This window comes from Pagrus major, chromosome 13, assembly GCF_040436345.1.
Source record: "Pagrus major chromosome 13, Pma_NU_1.0".
Classification (NCBI taxonomy): domain Eukaryota; kingdom Metazoa; phylum Chordata; class Actinopteri; order Spariformes; family Sparidae; genus Pagrus; species Pagrus major.
In genome coordinates, this window is record NC_133227.1 from 6,793,755 (window position 1) to 6,813,981 (window position 20,227).

The 20,227-nt window shown below is 38.2% G+C and overlaps 1 protein-coding gene across 1 annotated transcript in view; it reads right to left on the reverse strand.

Annotated features, from left to right (window-relative positions):
• Positions 1-2,856: 2,856 nt before the first annotated feature.
• The window catches only part of ppp3ca (protein phosphatase 3, catalytic subunit, alpha isozyme), a 28,689-nt gene continuing 11,318 nt past the window's right edge, over positions 2,857-20,227 (reverse strand). The window contains exons 3-14 of the mRNA XM_073479713.1: positions 19,386-19,510; positions 19,148-19,259; positions 18,095-18,240; positions 17,854-17,993; positions 9,886-9,963; positions 9,651-9,745; positions 8,336-8,461; positions 7,780-7,857; positions 7,264-7,348; positions 6,977-7,074; positions 5,401-5,451; positions 2,857-3,035 (exon numbers count right to left, since the gene is read on the reverse strand). Coding sequence (XP_073335814.1) covers positions 2,857-3,035; positions 5,401-5,451; positions 6,977-7,074; positions 7,264-7,348; positions 7,780-7,857; positions 8,336-8,461; positions 9,651-9,745; positions 9,886-9,963; positions 17,854-17,993; positions 18,095-18,240; positions 19,148-19,259; positions 19,386-19,510 — 1,313 coding nt within the window. The remainder of the gene's footprint in view (positions 3,036-5,400; positions 5,452-6,976; positions 7,075-7,263; positions 7,349-7,779; positions 7,858-8,335; positions 8,462-9,650; positions 9,746-9,885; positions 9,964-17,853; positions 17,994-18,094; positions 18,241-19,147; positions 19,260-19,385; positions 19,511-20,227) is intronic.

A 20,227-nucleotide genomic window follows, 5' to 3' on the forward strand; every position in this document is an offset into this window, starting at 1 on the left:
ATGCATATTTTATTCAAGAGTAAAAAACTGTGATTTGTCCCATAGGGCATGCTTACAATGTGTGCATCATTTAGGAAGTCAAATGCGAAAACATATTTCCATAGATAATAAAAAATGTTGCAAGATAAAATCCATTATATTTGTTTGTTGAAATATGCATGTAGACCATACAAGAACCAGAAACAGAGGAAGGAAAATAACCATAAGCTAAATTGTAACAATAATAATATCAGCAGTAAATATAACCAGAGTACAATGTTTCCTGTTAAACGTAAGTTTGACACATGATTTTCTTTGTGTCCAATTCATTTACATCTGAAAACCATGCTATCATGCTTTGGCAGCCTGAAAGTTGCTTTTCACTGAGATTATATTCATTCACACTATTGAACATTTTCTGTACATCAGTACAACAGAAAAAAATAAATAAACACAAGGCTTCACACCTTAGAAGGGCATCTCTGCATACAATAAATTATTATAAAATTAAAAAGCAGTGGTAATAAATAACAGAATGAAAAAAATGGACAAAAACAATCAAAGGAAGCCTATTTATAAAATTTTATAAAACAAGACAAATCAAACTACAAATATAATTCAAAAATAAAATAATTCAAGTTTACTATTTGAAACACAACTATCACAATTATAATCTCACATAACAATTAGGAACTTAATTGCATGCATTGATGCGTTCCGTACCATAGATGCTGTGTTAGAAATCACTTTTCGTCCATCCTTATTTCACGTACCTTTATCATATAATAGAAAGATGAAATATCAAGTAGAAAAAATATTAATGTATGAAAGGAAATTCTAGAAATTTATGTGATAGTGTGTGTCGCTCGAGGTTGGTGCCTTCCTTGTACTGACATTACCAAATTATTTGTTTTTGCAAGAACCAGAATATTTCCTGTTTTAATTTAGTTTTTTCTCTTCTTCTATCAGTCAAAATAACCCCTTCAGTGCAACATGCCATTGGTATTCTGACACAATATTTGGACATGGGGATTGATGTTTTATCATGATCACAGTGTGGGTGCACTTTAGAATTAGATTAGGTTAAAAAATGTGATAGTAAAACAAGAAATGATATATGATTATCACACTCAGATGCAATATGGATGGATTTATAATCCAAATTTCTGCTTTACAACGTGCTCACTTTTAATAACGGAAGTACCGTTTGACAACTTTCATTTCATCCCAGATCAAATTTAGTGAAAAATAAATCACATTTGCTCCCAAAAGTAGCATTAATTAACTCAATTCTGGTCAGGATACATTCTCTGAAACCCTTAAATTAATTTCAAGATGGATTTAATCCTGCTTATTGGAAATGACACTGTGGCTGTTGACTTTGGCTGTTAAATACTCTTTAAACAAAACATATTTCAGTCGTATGCATTCACAAATTTGTAGAATTTCCTTCTCACTCTGATATAGTACTTGTGTAGCTCTTAGTCACGAAATCTCATTGAATTTGCAGCGTAGCAAAAAGTGCAAAAACTCAAAGGGCTCAATTGTATACTTGAGTGACCGCAAATATGCTTTTGCTTTCTCTTACGCAACAAGCAGGTGAGAAATAATCAGGTAGTGTGTGACAGGCGGGTATGTCCCCAATGTTCTGTCTTCTCCTTTGTGGTCCAGAAACTGGTGTTAAAGCTGCTTTGTTGCCGGCCTTAACAATGCAGAAGATAAAGCCACGATCCAAAGCCTCCTTCAATAGAGGATGCTCAAGTGTATTCTTTCCAGAGAGTGAACCGCACAACATGTGTGAGGTATAGCTTGATCAAATGCAGTGCTTCTCTGATGTTAACTATTTAATTATTTAATGAAGGGGAGGAAAATAACTACAAGGATGATCTGGATGGAAATATTTTCCTTTGAAATCTACTTTTGGATGTTGATGAAGTTGCACCTTCATATGGGATAGTGTTTTCCTTTTGGGGATATGAAATCTTGGCGTTTAACCTGTGATGCAGTAAGAAGTTGAACCAAATTTTCCAAATGCTCCTTTCATCCCTTCCCTTTCTTTCCTCATTCGCTCCAAGTTACGTCTTGCTAGGAGATGACTGATAATGAGGGAGGCGAGGAAAGGAGCAGTCCTGGAGAGTAGTGAGACATACCCAAGGCGGAGTCTGATCTGCAGTGGCTTCGGTGGTGACGCCAAGAGGTGTGAGCACACGTGAGCATCCTGTCCTCTTTCTCTCGTAGCATGATGGCATCTTACTACAAGGTAAATCAATAAATTTAAGTCCATTGGTAAGATTGCACTCCAAGTTTTAAGAGGTACACATTTTGCTTCTTTCCTTTTCACTTCATCTCTCACAAAGTGGTGTGACTCGTTAATACTAGCAACACATGTAGGTAAACACGTAAGATTAGTTTCCTCATGAAGTGAATTTGTGAGTGATTCATAATAAACACTTGATGAAACAGTAAAATGATTTGTGTGGCGTGGATACTGCAATTATGCTTTCTGTCAGGCCCTGTGATGAAAGAGCAGACGTTTGTCGGCACTCAGAACAACACAACCGCCAACAATTCAGTCTGTAATTGAACTGAGAAAGGGAACAACGGGCAGAAACAACTCTCAACCAGTCAACTGCAGCCCGCTGGCCTCTCCTTATCCCCTCCCTCAGCTGTAAACCCCAGCTACCCCCTCCCCAAAACTGTGCGATGACAAACCGTCATGAAAAAATGACCTTTTTCGCCCATTTTTAGTTTTACTGCAGATTTCATGTTCTGTCTGTGGGCCTGGTTTATTTCTCTGTTCTGAGGCCTGAATTCCCGATTGGCAATGTCTTGCTGCACAGCGCAACAGCAGCACGGTTCCGAGGCCCAGACAGCACATCACTGGATGTTGCTGTTGTCATCCGTGCCGTTCGCCTCTGACATATTCATTTTTCCCATGGATTGACCCACGTGGTTCACCCCGTCCCTGCGGGGTGGCATGCGCTCGTTGATGCGGTCCAGGCCCTTAGCCTCCGCGAAGCTGGTGATCTTGTGCTGGGGGGAGAATCCACGGATGGCTGCAAAGAGAAACACATATAAAGGTATCAGGCTCACTTTGTAATGGCACAATCTAATAATATTTCCAGTGGTGTAGTGCTACCAACCAGACCAAAACATCTGCTTGAGTGATTACATTCATACTTGTTATAAGTAATAACTTTTAAGCTGTTCCAAAAAATTAGGGGGATGTTTTGCTGCCTTTTCATTGTTACTAGTTAAAGCCTTAAAAAATATCATTTTTTAAAAAATATAATTTTTTAAGGTAGAACATTTTCTTGCATGTTACTCAAAGCATGAGCTAACATCAGGAATCAATCAGCACACCATAAATGTCAATATAACATCTTTGACCATTCTGTTTGTTTTTCTGTTATTATTTTTTTTGGCTCTCTTGCATGACAGACACTCCGGCAGCACTACACCTATGATATTTCTGATTTCATCTCATATTGTGTCTAACCCCCAAAATATCAAATCTTGTTGCTATTTCCCAGGTATTACCACCAAAAAAGACACAATTAATGTTTCCAAGTGCTATATCGTAGGCAACTGGACGTGTTTCATTTTATTGAAGACGTTTCACCTCTCATCCAAGAGGCTTCTTCAGTTCTAACTAACTGGAGGAGAGTCGCAGGCTTTCGAACCATGTGTGGGAGTGTCCTCACGGAGTGTAGTCTGTAATGTCTGTAGTGTCTTGTGATGCTGTAGTGCGCACTACACTACCTACTGTATCACCCACCTACAATGCAGTACTGAGTTCCCTCCCCGGACAGCTTAACAACCATTCACAGCTGGGCTCACCTAGCCCTAGCAACCCACATGAAGGCCGGTTGGGTAAACGACCCACAAGTGGCCCTAACGACTCTGTAAGGACACTCCCACACAGAGTTTAAAAGCCTGCAACTCCCCGCCAGTTAGTTAGAACTGAAGAAGCCTCTTGGATGAGAGGTGAAACGTCTTCAAGAAACCGAAACATGTACACTAAATGTACTGTATGCTTTAAAATGCCACATTGTTGTTTTGAATTTCACCGTTTACAAAAGTGCCGGAATAGCAGAGTATACCGAGAGCATACAGAGTAGCACAGCAGAGTAGACACTTCAAAGATTCTTTGTGGCACTTGTATTAGCTCTAACTATGAAAAAGCAAAAAAAAAAAAAAAAAGATGTGTAGGAGAGTCTTTCAGCAAGTAAAACTATCTCTCCCTCAACTGATATCCTGTTGTTTTACACATTTGAGAGTTCCTCACTTTACATGTCCCACCCGAGTATCAACAGAAAATACATCAACTTAATCAGAAAGATGCCCACAGTCTATATCATTGTGACTTGAACCTTTTGTATTACATTTTTCATTTTTATCTTACCCTCTTTGGAAAAATACAAAACACATTTCTAAACAATTAATGCAAATGTCGACCACCCTGCTAGATATATTCAATAAAAGATATGCAGTACATGTAAACGGAAAAAGAATATTTGTGCCTGTGCTGTAAATTGCTGTCTCATACTGGGGCTTTGTGGTTCGTGAACAATGATTATCTCAGACATGTCACGAGGAACTGAGGATCCAAGATGCATATTTCATGTTGATGCTCTGCTCGTTTCTTGTTCTCGTGCATGCAAGACTTTTAAGAAATGGATGGAGGCCATTTACAAGCCAAACCCAAAAAACAATGAAGTATTTTAGGCATGCATCTCTTAGCAGCACTTGACTTTGCAGTGTTTGAATTGGTAATGAACATATCTTGATGTACTAAAAAGATTTTCCTATTTTATGGAGCATTTTTCTCTCTTTATAGTAATGACCAATTCCAGTGACTGTTGGTGCTAAGCCTCTCTTAGCTTGTTGTAGGGGGGGTGAAAGCTGGTAGTAGATTGACACACATAGAGGAACCATGAAATGCACAGTAGTGCATTAAGTGTGTTACAATTCATGTTCTCTCCTCAGTTCCCTCCCCCCTCGATCAAACACTGACAAGAACATGATCCTTTACCAGATTTCCACCCTGCAAATACTGCCAATTGTGAGACGTTTTTCCACTTCAACACTAAGGCACACACTAGAAAACAATTCCTTTCAAAATAATTGCTGTGCATAAGGTGGACTACTTTACAAATAACCATTTATCTTCTTGTATAAAACATCATTATCAGTTCTAAATGGATCCCCTTTCTGTAAACAGTAAAATCCAATCATCTTGTTGGATTTAATTCAATGGTACTGCAAAGTAAAGTGCCAGCAGCATCAAACGGTCCTATGAAATGTTGCTTGATGGTTATTTCTTTTTGAGCTGTTGTGTGCATGAGCTGTCAGGTGGCCTCTGTAGCAGGAAACCTTAACAGTATGTGGAGAGGGGTGGGAGTTGGGGCACAGGTTTACCTTCTCCGTCCTCATCATTCGGCTCGATGGCTTCAATGGCTTCAATGGTGGCTGAGGGGGGAGGAGGGGAGCAGGTTACTCCTGATCAAGCCATGCAAATGTTAAATGCAGCCCTCCAGCGAAACGAGCGGCTCACGTTAGGACAGATGAGATATACATGTCCACTGGCAATGCAGCCAAAGTCAGAGGAGTGCCATGCATTAATACTGACAGAATTAGTGTCAATAAAGACTAGTTTCAGGATAGATCCATAGAGAGAGAGAGAGACAGCGACAGAGATATTGAGACAGGAAGAGTGATAGGTAGGTTGAGTTGAGACAGAAGGACAGAGATTACTGGTTCTGACCTTGCACTAGGTGTTTTAAAACATCAGTCTGTAAAATATTTGCAGTTTTCTGCTAGTTTAAGGCTGATCTTGCTATGTTGTCAGCATACTTGATTTGAAAATACTTTTTGATTTTAACACCAAATCAAATTGCTTTTTGTGGTTGCTTGTACCGCCGATCCCACTGTGAATCACCACTGAACCATACAATTCCTTGCAGCTTTCAGTTAAATTCAGTTAATGCCAAGGGTTGGAGTACTGAAGCAAAGGAGGGGCTCATGAAGAAAATACAACATCTAGTGTGCTAAAAAGAAACATATTCTCCTCAGAGTTGGTAATCCAAACAACAACTGAAATGCAAGTGAATAATAGATTGGGAAGTGAGACTGAGGACTCCAAAAGAAATTCCCATGTTATTCTCTGGATTTGGACGGAGGCAATTGTTTTCTAACACGTTAGCTTTAACAACTTTGTGAGCAGATAGTGTTATGTTGGTGTGAGTCTGTTTTCCTGCCGCCTATAGGTTCTTAATTCAAGTTTATGTGTGAATTTATGGTAGTATTGTCAAGAATATTGAAATATCAATAGATAGTGATACTGAATATTTGAAACTATTTCAATACTAATTTTCAGCTTTGCTTTCTCTCTATTCCCTCGAACAGCTAGTTGACACACACACACACACACCACTGCAGTGTCCACGTAGGCCTGCCTCCTCCCAAAATTATTGTAAATGCTGTTGTGCTTAACACACAGTACACAACCCTTGTTATATTTATCTTTTAATAAAAATCAAAAATGTGATATCCTCAATGGCATCGAATATGGTATCAAATATTTTTCAAGATATTGTATCAAAGTTAGAAATTCCAGTATCGTGACAACACTAACTTATAGAAATGGTTAAAGCATTGTCTGGTGCTATGATGGGATCTATGATAAAGCAGTAGCAACAAGTCCTTGTAAACATTGTGATGCAAGCGCTACACTTTATTATGTGACTGCTGTTATGTGTAACTGTAGACAGAAATATTGAAAAACTGTTTTGGTGGGGTCTGTAACGTTACGTTTTTCTTGCGTAGTTTAAATGTGATCAGAGCATCGCCGAGAGGCTCAAAAACAGAGAGAGAGAAAGAGAAAGAGAAAGAGAAAGGTTAGACCGATGGTGGGACTGAGATGGTGATGAAGAAATGAAACAAACAAGATGGAGTAGAGGGTAGAGAAAAGGCGTATGCTGCGCCTTGTACTCACCACTCTGCAGTGTCTGTCTGCCTCCAGAGAGAACCCCGCTCGGCAGCATGCCAGTGGGCGTCAGGCCCTTAAGCGTCAACACATTTTCACTCTCCTCTCTGCAGAAAACACAAAGACAGGCAAACAGGTCAGAAAACTTCACTGAACCCTGATCAAACTGGGGAAAAAAACTTTATGCTCTCAGTTTGACAAGAGTGTGTACACTGACAAGGACTCACTTTACACACGTGCACACAGAAACACTGCTTAAAGATTTGAACACATGCACACACACACACAAAGTGTACCTGAGAACTGAGAACATTTTGGCCATTTTCCCAATAGCACGAATCTTGTTTTTGATCACCTCCTTGCGTGCTGCAGCTGCATTGGCTGAAAAGAAATGAATATACATAATGTCATTATAGACTTCTTTGATACCATCAATACTTTCATTATAAGCCAATGTAATGCATGACAAACGGTCTGTAGGGTTCTATGATGCAATCAATTATCTGATTATATGGAACTCTTGATTGGGGTACTTGGATGCTTTACGTGGTTAACATATCAAGATCAAGTGACAATTTACTTCATATTTTGTTTTGATTTTTCCTGGGAAAGAAGCCAAACTTCAAACAAACGTGGCACAAGCAAAAGAATCCTAAAATCCTCAGTGTGAGTAGCTTGGATGTAAACAGTCAACATATGCAGATCTCATTCCATCAAGGACCTAGTTTAGTGTATAGAGTCTGAATTGAACCAAAAATGCACTCATGGAACAAATAATGAATTATTTAATCATTATTCACAAAACTTCTTACCATCAAAGATCTCATCTTCTTCATTCATGAGCTCATCATCAGAGCAGATGCTCAGCACATTCACCAGCATTTCTGTGACTGGGGAAGAAACAAAGTGTGGGAAAAGATGTAAAGTCATTGGTAACAGGAGGTAACAGTTTTGGATGCGGTATTGTGCTGCCGATCCCACTGTGAATCAACACTGAACCATATAGTTTGTTGCAGCTTTCAGCTGAATTCAGTTAATGCCAAGGGTTGGTGTAAGAAGATATTTTTCTCAGAGTTGGTAAATCAAACAAAAACTAAAATGTGAGTGAATAACAGACTAGAAAGTATAGGTGAAACAATAGCTTTTGCAAGTTCATGTGTAAATTTTTGGAACTAGTTAAGCCTTTCGTCTATTACTATGAGGTGATCTATGATAAGGCAAGGCAACACTGTGATGCAGGCGTTACACTAAATGATGCAACTGCTGATATGTGTTACTGTAGACAGAAATATTGTCAAACTGTTTTTGTCGGGTCCGTCATGTTAAGTTCAATTAAAAACACCTGACAGATGTCAGAGGACTTAATACCTTTCTCTCCGACAAATGGCAGAGACCAGGTGAAGACATCCATGAAGTTGGGCAGCCAGTAGGGATGCGGTGAGCAGTTGAACTGTCGGATGTTCATGACATTATTTTCATATTTGAGTACAGCAGCTGTTGGTGAAGTAGAGGAGAGACAGCAGAGGAACATTTTCATCTGAAATCTTGCAGAATCTTATAGCCTGGTGACACTTATAGAAGGCTTTACATTTAGATAACATGCATTTTTTTTTACATACAAAGAAAAAATAGTTATTAAGTAGGATCATATTGTGTTATGTGCTCTATGCAGAGACAGGGTTGCAAAGCTTCAGTCCTTTCATGGCACATTATGCGGAGATACCTGCAAACAAACTGATGACTGGAGCAGTTGTGGCGAGAATAATTAAATGACAACAAACTTAACAAACCTTGACCACAACTCAAACTCAGGAGTGATGCTTATTTGATTTGGAGCATGTGTCTCTTATCAATCAAATTTTTAGTACTTAGTGCCATTTAACTTCATACATTCACTTCACACACTTGATCACCAACATTTTTGGTCTATAGCTGGCTCCAAAATTATTTAATGCTTCTGTAGGAAATGTTTAATAGAATCTAATGTATTTTGATGACTTTTGCTTAAAGGTAAAATTACACTTACATAACATTTTGTCTTATCGTGTGCACTGTGCAGCATTTTTTCATTGCATAGCCATAAGCACAACAATGTTTCCTAAATGCTCTCCTCAAATGTATTCATCTTCTGTGATGTTACCCAGTTTTCTTTTTCCACACACAGCCCCCTCAGTACATGCAGTATGTGTGAGAACAGAGACAACGCAGAAAATTAGACATTCAACCACTAGATGGCCTAGCTGAGGCCAAGGACTGCTGACACTGTTACATCAAGAGGGATAAAGCCACATGGAGATAGTCAGCGATGCCGACAGTCCCTCCCACGCTCCCCATCTCCCATAGCCCATAGCAACCAAGACACAGATCTGAGAACACAAACAAACGGGGGCTCCCTGATGCATTCTTATGCCTGCTCACAAGCTAAATGCAGTTACATTAACTCATACACCCCAGTCTTTCGCCGCCGAAACCATTTTAATAGATGAGTCGGGAGAAGGCCACTTTACATCGGCGTAGAAATTATATGATATATTGCATTTTTTCAACAGGAATATATGTTTTTTTACATAGCTTAACATCGCTTAGGCCCATTTCTGTAATTAAAAAAATATGAAACAGATGCAAGCAGAAAAGCTAACTGAAAAAAAAAACAAGTTTAAAATGAACGAAAAGATTTTCAGACCTTTGTTGTTGTAAACGTCCAGGTAATTTGGTGCTGAGAAGATGGTTATGAGGGATGGGAATCCAGTGGTCTGACTTTTACGGTACATCCGGTAGCTTCATGGCAGTCAGGTGGCGGTAAAAACAGAAAAAGGGCAAAGCTTGTTGTTAGTATATGTAAATGTATCCATTATTGTTTGTGTGTGTGTGTGTGTGTGAGTGTGTGTCTTTTTATGTGTGCTGTAGGGGTAACATACCCTGCATCTTGTGCTTCATGCGCCCGGATGATTGATAATAGGTTATTGCTCTGTAGGAACTCACACACAGCTGGGTAACTAGAGAAGAGTGAATACAAATTGGGTTTAGAGACATCACGGAAAACTATTTTCATGTTCTGTAAAATTAAAGAGCAGCGGCAGAGTATGACAGAGTACCAGTCAATTCAATTGAGCAATAAAAATCAACAGAATTTAAAAAATAAGTTTTTCTGTCACACAACACAGCTATATTTAAGCTGCAGGTTACTAATTTCACATACAGTTTCACTAAACCAGAGAATGAACAAAGATTTAAATGCATTTATGAAAGCCTTGCTGAGGATGATGCAAGGGTGTGAAAAACCAATCCAGCAGCTACCTGTTGCACTAAAAAACACACTAACGGCGTCAGTGGCAGTCGAGCTTCCTGCCCCCCAGCTCTAACCTGACAGGAAAATGCCTGAAAGGGAGTGAAGCCTGTGAGCTGGCTCAGGGAGGCAACTGAGGACGCTGCAACACTCACACATGGCATTAAGTAGCTGCTACCTACAGTATGTATATCTGATGCACCCTTCACAATAAAGCGGTCTATTTAGGCTGTTAGTGCCCCTCCCATTCCTTTGCTCTGTTATTGCTGAAAATCATTTGCTGCAAACTTGCTTAAACCATCTGATTATGTTGCCTCAGGACAACTTTGTGAACGAATGATTCGTTTAGTTTGCCTTTCCCGCTGCTGCCGCCCAAATTTCACAGCTCTGTTCATCGGTCATTCTGTCAGCAACAAAGATGTACTTGGAGCCAGAAGTGAAGATTTTTGTCTGTGCTGTTCAGAGTTTTTATCAAAGGGTTTACTGCGCACTAAGATGCTGGTGATCACGCATTCACTTAACCGGCTAATTGCTGCTGCTGGACAATGTCTCGATGTCTGTTGGTTGTTAAATTATGCTCCAACCATTTAAAGGCCCCCTGTTGTAGAAAGTGAGTTTTCCATGTCCTTTATGATTACGGCATTTCCACATTTCCAGGTGTTACAAAAATAGGCTACAGTGAAAGTATCAAAACACTCAATCCTTAGTGAAATTAACACATTCAGAAGCTGAGCCTTTAAACGAGCCATCAGGACTTCCGTAACGTTGTGATGTCACAACTATACAGTCAACGGCAATTGAAACAGACTAGTCTTTTCAGGAGGGGGGGGGGTCCTTAAAGAGACAGGCACTAAAACGGAGCATTCAGACAGAGGCTTAATAGAGGTGCTGCAGCAGTGGACAGTATGAGAAAACTGACATGTTTTTTGAACATTAGAGCATATAAATATTTGCTATAATAAGTGTGTTGTTTATGTGTGAAGTGGTGAAATATGATTATGTCAGTATTGAATATTATGGGCTGAATTGTTTTGCAGCATATTTCACCTTCAACTTGCTGCAATTGTTTTATGTCGCTGTGATTTTGATCCTAATAATCTTCTCTGTTTCAAGGCTTTTATTGTTATAGTTATTATTTTGATTTTTGAGAGTTATTCATATAGGGCAACAGATTCATTCATTCATTCATGTATTTATCCAACTGTGGATGAATTGATGAATTCTTGTGTTACTGTCTGAATCCGTTGTTTTTGTCAAGACTCACTAAACACAAACTTTACACTGCGCAACTATGTACTCAACTTTGAGATATATTTCCAGAGGGCCAATAACAATATCACTTTAAATGAGCCTCATTCAAAAAAAAAAACCCTGCTGTGGTTGCAACATTAGACAGTCTGTTATGTAACCCACCAATATTACCTACCTGTATCAAAGACCGATTTAATTGCAGTACATCCTCTCTAGTGCTGCTTATAAACGAACCCTTTCCCAAAAACTAATTACACTTGTGATATTGTTATCTCTCCACTAGCTGCATGCTGAAGTCATCCTCCACTATTTTACAGACCAGGTGGACAATGAACTGTAGTGTGGAGAAAAATGTTAAAACCATCCTATGAGACAGTTTAGACTACAGTTGCATAGCTATAGATCACATATGGAGCAGATTTATTGCCAGAATCGGTTTCCAAAGAAACAGTGAAAACATTGGACCTGTGTCACACATGAAGGACAAAAAAAAAAATCAGAAATGGGACACTTCTAGCTGCTGTGTGAAGGCAGCCTACCATTTAATAGCTCTCACCACAGTTGTTATGTAATACCTAGAAGGTTGTGTTATGTCATTCAGAAGCTGTATCATGCCCTTAAATTGGGTCTCCTGGGTTAAAAAAAAGACATTATAGTTTGATTAGCTCTTTTAAATTGCAATTATTAATGCCCTGAATTCAGCAGCAGCTCACTTGCCTACGGGTCATGAGTTTGGAAAAGTCCTTTGTGATTCCTTTGTTTCTTCCTAGTGCTGTGTTCCAGACATGTACGTGACATGTGTTGTTTATTAACGATGTTGATGATGTTATCAAAAGTTTGCTTGATTGGTATTTAATCTTAACTATCTCTCTGTGTTATTTCATCTGTAATTACTTTGATAGTTGTTGACCAAAGATTGTGTTTCCTTTCAAAATAGCTCTGAATCAAGCACTAATGAAGCCAACACTCAAAAGAGTCGCTGGTTGAAAGAATCTGCCCAAATATGTCAAATGTAAATCTGACACGTCCCTGAGTTCACTGCATGCATCAACTGTTCAGTACATTTTATCACTGTGAGAGTTTGCTCTTTTGGAAGTTTCCGTGCTGTCATTTAGAGACAGAAAACAGTTCTTATAGTCTCGAACTGCTAATTACTGTTTGCAATGATCCATATTAACTGTACACACACTGTGTAATCCCATTTCGAAGACTAACACAGTGAAAAACAGAGATACTCTGAGTAACCTATTCGCACATTGCATGAAGCCCAGCAGACAATGTAAACACAGATAACCAATTATTACCACTGTCGGCTGTCTTTGATATAATCAGAATTTAATGTCACTTCTTGGGCTGCAACTAATGCTTATTTTTGTTATCAATACATTTGCCAATTAAAAATCTGACTCATTCACAGTGCTTTCGGCTAATAAAAAGACAGACAATGATGTAAATGTCCATCACTATTTCCAAAAGCTCAAGGTTAACGTCTTCAAACTGTGTGTTTCCAGTGGCGATTTGTCGGGCGAACGTTTCCAGGAGCCCCCTAACCAGCATTCATCACCATTAATAATCTTACACCAACTAAAAGAATTATGAAATCCGAACTTTTTTTTAATTTCAAATTTTTCAAATATAAATAACAATAAAAACCAAGGTCAATAATTAAATAACTTCAGCGATGCAATGGTAGTTCACTGGGAATGACATGGTGGGCCCCCATAGGAAGGTTTCCTGAAATGTCATTTAAAATCATCCATTGTTTTTTTGCTGCTTTTTTCCCTCTCTCCTTGAAGGGACCCTACTGAGGGGGCCTTTAATATAGCCCCAGTGCCCATATTAGTGGCCATCAGGGGCCCCTTGCCCCCCAGATTGTTTTGGGGCCACACACATCAGCCATGTTTCCCTCTCCTGACTTTTGTCTGATCAACATTCTAAAATATTTACTATACATAAACTGGAGAAAAGTATCAAATTGAAGGTGTTTTGTCTTTATATATGATCTTGAACTCTATGAACTTATCAAAATTGTTTAATTGCTTCTCTGACCATCAACTGCTAATTGACTAAACGCTTCAACACCGGTCACTTTTATCTTACAGAAACATACAGTACATCCTCCCCAGCAACAATCCTTTCTTCCGGCTCTTTCTTCCATCCACGGTCCCATCAAACTTTCACAAGTGTTTAAAATATTTAAGAGCTCAAAGGTTTGTGCCGGAAGAAAAACAAGGAGACTGCTGTGCCCTGAGCACCTGGGCGAAACTGTGCCATCCTCATACATCTAGGTCACATGGCTAACATTCCCTTGGTGGCCGCTATATGAATGACAGGAGGAGCTGCGTTACACACCAACATGATGCTGAAACTCCTTCCACTATGGCTTACAGTGCACCTTAACAAAAGCTGGTCTCAAGAAATGTTCTAAAACTGTTATACACAATGAATTTCCACCTTTGAAATAAGGGCAATATTTGCATCACACTAAATAGGGATAACGTTTGTCACAGCTGCAAAGCACAGTACTGACATAAATGACATGTAATAACAATTAGACCCCAACGTACACCATGTACTCATTTATTTTGTGTCCGCTCTAATGGTATCTATTGATTAGTGCGAGGGAGCACAGTATACACACACATCGCTCTCCTGCGGCTCACATTCCTTCTCTCCCCTTTGTGAAAACACACAATTATGTGTCGGTGAGCCTGTGAGTGAGAGAGAGAGAGAGAAAGAGCGAGAAATCTGACAAGTGAGTATGAGTGAAGGAGACAGAGAGAGATGGAAGTGCTGTGTCGTGAGTGTGAAACTAAGAGGGGTTTTTTTTCTTTCCCTTAAGAAAATCCATCTGTCAGCCTGGTGGTCATCACATTCATGTCCCCCCAATATTAAACCGTATTCCCCTATCATTTCTCTAATTAGTACACAAGCATTGAGACTTGGTTAGTTGGTGTTTCGATATTGTAATAATACATTGCTGTGAAGGCTAAAATCCAAATAGAATTAAACTTATTTATTACTTATTAAACGATATTTAAGAGGAACCTTGCAAAAATGTATGTGTATGTATGTATACAGTATATTCTGTGTCTATAAGAATACCATCTTATCTAATTGTGTTACTCCCAAATATCTGTATCTGTATGAGTGTTGGTCGGACTCTACTGACCGGTAAAGTAGATAATGTCAGTTATCTTGTTACAATATTCTGTTGCAATATTCAGCTGGAAAACCTTGGGTCCTACCATTCATATGGGTGCAAATTGACATGCACCACCCACCCAAACACCACTACAGACCAGTTACACTCTCTAATGGCAACAGCACATGATCAATGTTATTCACTTCACCTGGCTGTGGTTTTAAAGCTGTGGCTGATCAGTGTGAAGGCAAAACCTCTTTAAAACAGTGAAGGATTTGTTAGGAAGATTTTTCATCTTGTGTCTTTAAAAGAAGAAGGAAAATGCCATAATGTGTCATAAAGGAATCAACATTCTCCAATGCATCTAATTGGCTTTTGTTACCATGAAACTATGGTTTAATATGACAGGAGAACCAACAGAAGCCATGCCTGGCCATTTCAAACATCCTCCTCAACTCTGAGGAGGGCACAATGGTATGGCTAGTGGTGTGGCTGGTGAAAATGCTACATATTGATTCTAATAAGGGATTTTAATAAGGCTGCAATATATCAGTGTGGGTTTGCATGTACAGTTCAAGTCTCTCAACAATCAGTCATTGTCAGAATGCAGCTTAAAGTCAAATAAATGCAATATATTTGATTTGATTTTAATGCATCTTCTTTTTTCTCAACCTGCATATAACTACGCCCATTTCAGATAGATTTTCTTGCATTTCACAAAAATCCCCAGGAGAATGTGGTTCTCTGAGCTGCATACATACCGTGTAGTTGGCAAGAGTCATAATGATGGAGAGGTAAGTTTGAGAGTGAAGGCAGAACAAAGCCATGGGGAGATAGATGACTATTATAGCAGCATCCTCCACACATCCACAGAATAATCCTTGCTAAGCTCCTCTCTCACTCTGAATAGATGGTTTCTGTTCAGTGACCATTTAGTGGTGAGAGGGGAAGTTAAGACCCATCACCTGCTTTTTTTTCCGCTCTATACGAAATTCTCCGTAGTGGCAGCTTTATCAAGGTGTGGTTTTGCTTGTTCTAACTAAGCAATCAGTTGTGTCAGTTCATCTCATGGTGATAATAAAATCAACTTTGAGATTTCAGACATTTGTTTCAGAATTAAAGGAGACATATTATGCTCAATTTCAGGTTCATAATTTTATTTGGGGTTACTACTAGAAAGGGTTTACATGCTTTAATAAAAAAACACATTCATTTTTTCATACTGTCCAGCAGCACTGTATTCCCCCTCTGTCTGAAATGCTCTGTTTAAACGTCTCCTTACCTTACTCTGTACCCGCAACTACAACAATCAAAATGAGAATTACAGTTGGGTTATTATGTGAATCTGAACTGCAGCTATACTGCACACACCGTCCAGGATGTCATTTCTTAACGTACTGTTCTGAACCTTCATTAAGAAAACTCTCACCACAACTGCCGCCTAATCTCTTCTCCTCAACACCATCACCACCACCACCACCACCACCTACTACTTCCACAGCTCTCTTCCATCTCACAGCAATATTAGGACAGTGCTCACTCCTCCTTCTTTTACATGCTCTGTCATGGAGGTTGAAGAGTTGCATAACAAACCCGTTCCCAATTTGCCTCGCTATTATGTTTTAGATTTTGTTCCTCTCTCTCTCTCTCTCTCTCTCTCTCTGCCTCTATTTCTATTTGACTCCAGGTTCACCCGGCTAATCCTCAGTCTGTAACAATCTGTTCTGTAAGTCAAAAAGACAACCTTTTATCAGATGTGTTCACCACAAGGCTCTAAAGCCACTCTATAGGCTTTAAGCCTATGTTTAACTATTCATTCATTGAATCATTCAGGTTCCTTATTCCCGTTATGGTATGTTAAATGTGCGTCTCATGTTTGGTTTGTTCGTTTTGGTTTTTCTCAGGTAGCTATAAATGTTTGCTATCTATTAAAAATGTATAATCTCGACAACCATTTTTGACATTAAAACAATTCAGTGCGAGTCTTCTGTGTAACACTCAGATTTCACCCTGTTCTCCTGCAACTCTCTTGAAAGATTAAATTAGATCTCATCAACACTGATACTCGGGTTGTTGTCCTCTGATGCATGTCATTACCTTTCTTCCAGAAGAGAAGAGGCGTGACAAGTTCAACATCAACCAACATGGGTTTACTTTTTTTGCTTTTCCATATATGAGCCAGGATTTATCTTTATTGATTTATTTATGCCTAAACAAACTAGATAAACAAACTTTCTTCGTTTTCATGACAGAATAAACTGAAAAAACAAACTGACCTTAAAGGACAACACAATTTCATACTGTTTTACATTGTTTATATGTGGCGGACCCTGCCACCTTTCTAGCTTCAAACAGTGTTCTGGGGACCTTATTTTCCTCTGAGAACAGCTTGTTTATTCACTTATGGAAAAGATGAATATTTCTGAATTTGTGTTACTACCTCATTAATATTGTAAATATTCAAATTCTGAGTTAAAATTTCTTCTCCAAAAACTACATAGTGCCCCTAATTACAGACCTTCAATGAGCCACATCCCATACAGAAATATATATATATATATATATATATATATATATATATATATATATATATATATATATATATATATATATGTACATACATATGTTATTCATAAATGTAAAGATAGTTTATAACATACAGTATAAGAAACACCCATAGCAAAATATGTATATTTACATATTAAAAGAATATATAAGATGAATTTTTCATATATATGTAAATAATATTCTATGCATATATGTATGGTTTGTATATTAAACATGTATACATATGCATAAATAATTACATTTGTGACATATATGTCATTTAAATACATAAACATATTCATTTGTATGGGTTGGACACATATGTCAATACATGAAATTGTTCCAATTTCTACGAGGTTTCAGATATGGTTTGTACATATATTTCATACAGTATATGGGTATTTCTTATATGTACATATATTACATTAGCGTATGGGATGGGTCAAGCTAAAGGAAGTATATCATGTGCAAGATGGCAAAAACACAAAGTTTCAGACTACTGGTGCATTTAAAGCAACACAGCACTGTATCATTTAGTAAATCTGGATTTCAAAGCGGTTACATTTTCACGTATCTCAGTATGGGCAACAACAGTGTTCAAATTGTAATAACCCAAAGGACTGGAGTTGCTGCAGGGAAGAAGAGGAAACAGCTCACCTGTAGAAGTAGGAGCAGCCTCGCACCGTGTTGTGGCTGAAATATTCCTGGGTTTTTTCGTTGCCAAAATCCTCCAGAGGATCAGCCCACAGCAGGTCGCACATGGGTCCGAAAGCTGGTGGCTCCTTGAACCGATCCAACTTAACATAAAAAAGCAGAAATGTAAGTCTAGAAAAGGGCCCCAAACACAAACAACCAATGAACAGTCAGACCTGGAATAGCTGAGACAGCACGTTATTACCTTTTTAATGTCGTCTAAGGTGTGTATTTCAGGTGAGAGTCCACCGTGGACACATAGAAACTGTTGGTTCATGAGTGCAGCCAGGGGAAGGCAGTCAAATGCATCCATACATGAGTCATACACCTGCTCTGAGTACTTGATTTTACCTGACAGAAGACAGACATGCAATCAATGAAATAAAGAAGTGTTAGTGTGACTGAACAAGTACGTTTACATCTAAAATGAATATGACACGTTGATTTGTACCAACTGACAACCTACTTATTGAGGCAAGCTTTTAGTTCATGTAGTATGTTTACATTTCTTTATTACTACTTTTACTTCTCTGCCTTTTATTGGATATTTTGTTCTTTTTTGTATTTTTTAATGCTATACTGTAAAACCCTTTGAGCTGTATCTTATGTATGGAAGGTGCCATATATTATGAGACTATCACCTCTTAATGTCCAAAATGGCTAGGGGCTAGCTGATTAGCATGCTTACTTCAATAGATATCTCTGCAACACAATACACTGCTAGATGTCTTTGGCATAATGTCGACTCTGTAATTTCCTCATATATTGTGGATCATTAAAATTTTGAAGTGTTAAATTGAAATTCTTACATATTGCACCTTTATTGTAATTATTATTATGATAATTATTGTTCATATAAGTTAAACAACACAACATTACAAAAGTAGTACTTTCGTAAGTAGACAGTAGCTTCTGAATGTTCTTTTGAGACACATTATGTACCATAATAAAAATGATTATATATGAATAATTATGCTTAAAAGTAATCAAATATTAATATGAAATCATTTTATTAAATTATTATGTGTGCACATGAACAGGCATAGTACCTGTGTTTTGCTTTCAGCTATACATTTTTAACTGTTCACAGAAAATCATCCCCTTTGTTTGGGCTGTCGTACAGAATGAACAGTCTTTACAGACAGGTGCTTTAATTGTAATCTACATAAAGTACATAAAGTGCTACAGGCTACACATGACATTAGCAAGACAAAGAGAACAAAAATTAAAACGATGATAAACACAGAGAGCTACTCACATTCTTGTTTGAAGGTGAAATATTCTGTCAAATGTCTACATTCATGATTTCCACGAAGTAAAAATAGTGTCTTTGGATAGAGGATTTTCAGCGACCAGAGGTATAAAACACACTGTGGGAACAAAGACACGAATAAAGTGTTATTCAGTGCGATAAAACCTTCACAATTCAGTATAAATCAGCCATCTGTGGTTTGTTTCCCCCATGAATTACTTAAAAGACATTCTGATGCTTTTACCTCAATACTGAAGTAGCCACGGTCAACGTAGTCCCCGAGGAACAGGTACCGTGTTGTGGCTGGTGATCCTCCCACTTCAAACAGCTTCATAAGATCAAAGAATTGCCCATGGATGTCACCACACACTGGAAAACAACCAAAGTACAGCAAACGTTATGGAATCAAAGAACGTAATAGAATATCTTTGTCTGCATCGTTTTGTTTTTTAGAACAATTTTTGAAGACAGAAGGCAAAAGAGACAGCAGAGAACAGGATCTCGTGGCAGCACTGTAGTAGACGTATCAGAGGTGTGCATCTTTTCTTTCTGCTAACAGGTTAGCTTTATAAATAGACGGACAGGTGGGCAGTGCATCTGCATGGAGATGCTACAGTTTGTGTTCATATCTGTATTTCAACTGTCTCAATAATTCATATTTTATAAAGTTTGCGGTGTGTTGATTGCTGTTGCTGCTATTAAGATATCAGAGGAGTCACATTAATAATGAAGTATAATGAATGAAATATAGATGTTATGTAACCATAAGCACCACCTTAAATAACAATATGGTGCAAACACAACGAAACAGAGCATGTATGCTAGTAAGAACCATCGAGCTATATTCATGTCCACATCTCTTCATTATCACTCTGGGTCCCACAATCTGTCAACTATTACATAAAGAATAATCTTAACTGACACATATCTGTATATGAATGCAAAAGATGTAGGAAATGGACAAGATTTCAGTATCAGAAGCAATTCTATTTTTTTCTTGTAGTATTGACCAATGACATTGGATGAAACGCAATCTTGGAACGCATTAGCTATCGTCTCACATTGATTACGCACTTTTATCAGTCA